At 37.4% G+C, this 1,955-nt stretch overlaps 1 protein-coding gene across 1 annotated transcript in view; it reads right to left on the bottom strand.

The window, feature by feature from the left end:
- Positions 1-1,955, bottom strand: part of CHD1L (chromodomain helicase DNA binding protein 1-like) — a 49,771-nt gene that overhangs the window by 28,562 nt on the left and 19,254 nt on the right. Inside the window, 1 exon segment of the mRNA XM_012643461.1 lies at positions 913-1,068. Coding sequence (XP_012498915.1) covers positions 913-1,068 — 156 coding nt within the window.

Here is a 1,955-nt window from a genome sequence, read left to right as displayed (position 1 = left end):
CATGGATTCCTGAAACTTAGATAATTCCGAGCCCTAAATATATTATGTTTCTTTTCTGTACATACATACCTGTGATAAAGTTTAATTTGTAAATTAGGCACAGTAAGAGATTAACAATACTAACAGAACAATTATAACAATATAATTTCGCAAAAGATTCATTCTTAGCAACCTCAGCATTCAAATTGTTTTCTTTCCTTATTGATTGAAGATCTTCACGTTTTCACTTAAAGGAAGCACTTTATGGCTTCTCTTTGGCTTTATTCAAAATGCCAGTATCATTATTCTTGTGCTTTGGGGCCATTATTAAGTAAAATAAGGGTTACTAGAACAGAAGCACTGAGATATTGATACTGCAAGAGTCAATCTCATAATAGAGCCAGGTACTAAGTGACTAAGGCAGGCAGCGCTGACAGCATGGAGATGCTGGACAAAGGGAGGAGTCACGGCCCAGGTGGGATGGCATGAGATTTCACTAAACTACTCAGAATGGCGCATGCAATTTAAAACTTACGAATTTTTTATTTCTGGAATTTTCCATTTATATTTTCAGACCGCAGTTCACTGTGGGTAACTGAAAACGTGGAAAGCGAAACTGTGGCTAAGGGGGACTCCTGTATCTGATAGGGTGGCAGGATGAAAGGCATGACTGGGACACCTAGAAGTGTTTGCTCAATCGCAGACAACAAGGAAAACTGGGAGGGGGAAAAAGGAACTTTCACAACCGTAACAACAAAGTCTGTGTTACAGTTAAGGTACTCTGTCACAGTCTCATTGTAGCTGACCTAAATTATTCAGAATACAAAATTCTGAATTTTTGGTATACAAAGTCATTATGATTACAAAATATTTCCCTGCATGAAAATCACATCCTCATTTAGTTTCTAAATGGACAAGTGCCCCTCTGATTACCTAGGTCTTTCATCAAAATGGCCTTGTAGTATTTTTTCTGCAATGCTGACATGCCGTGGTATATCACTACTTCTGTCTTCTTGGGAAGCTCTGTAGCTACCTCAGTTTTCACTCGTCTCAGCAGAAATGGCTGCAAGAGTCTGTGCAATTCACTGGCTGTATAAGAAAAAAATACAAGAAGTGTGGAACAAAAGTAGAACCAAGGTACTGAACTACTACAGAACACACAGCAATTTATTTTTGTTTCTCATTTTCATGTTAATCCTACTTTCTAGGCCAGTATGGTAATTTTTCATAGTTTTTCTTCCTTCACTGGGATCTCCTTCCCAACTCCTTCTGGAATCATTACTGGCCCTTAACCCAAGAACTAATAACATAACACTCAAAGAACTTGATTCTTACTAATAATAACATTTGCATGAAACCCTTGTTTTCACAGTAATTTTGCATTTAATCCTACTGATCAGCACAACAGTTTAGAAATGTAGGGCAAGTAATACTGTTCCCATTTTTATATTTGAGTTAAGTGAGGCTCAGGGAAATTAAGTAACTTATTCAAACTCGCACAGCTGGGATGTGAATTTCTCCAACATTCAGATTTGGTTCTTTCGACTTTGAATCCCTTGCCCCTTCCCCAGGTGTCTTCAAAATGTCAAAATAAAGGGAGCCCCAGGTGTCTTGAATTTCAGAAACCATCCTAAATTAGAATTACACTAAATGTAGGGTTGCCAGATACAGCAAATAAAAATATAGGTGCCCAGTTAAATTTGAATTTCATGTAAACAATGAATAACTTGAATACAAGTATGTCCCATGTAATATTTGACTATGTGTCCTGTATTTTACATCTGGGAACCCTAAACATGGGAGTAATCAGAGCAGGTTCCCCAGGTAATCTTCAGCCTGTGGTATGAAGATTTTGCTATGAGAAGCCCCTTGAACTCATACTTATGCAGTACATAAATACTGACTAGTTGGCAAGTTTTGAAAAATCATCCCAGGATTAATATAAGAGGGACAGAAAGATAATTCTACAAGGTAGA

Source organism: Propithecus coquereli, unplaced genomic scaffold, assembly GCF_000956105.1.
Source record: "Propithecus coquereli isolate 6110/MARCELLA unplaced genomic scaffold, Pcoq_1.0 Scaffold197, whole genome shotgun sequence".
NCBI lineage: Eukaryota > Metazoa > Chordata > Mammalia > Primates > Indriidae > Propithecus > Propithecus coquereli.
The sequence above is the reverse complement of the archived record's forward strand: the minus strand, read 5'-3'. Positions and strand labels throughout refer to the sequence as shown.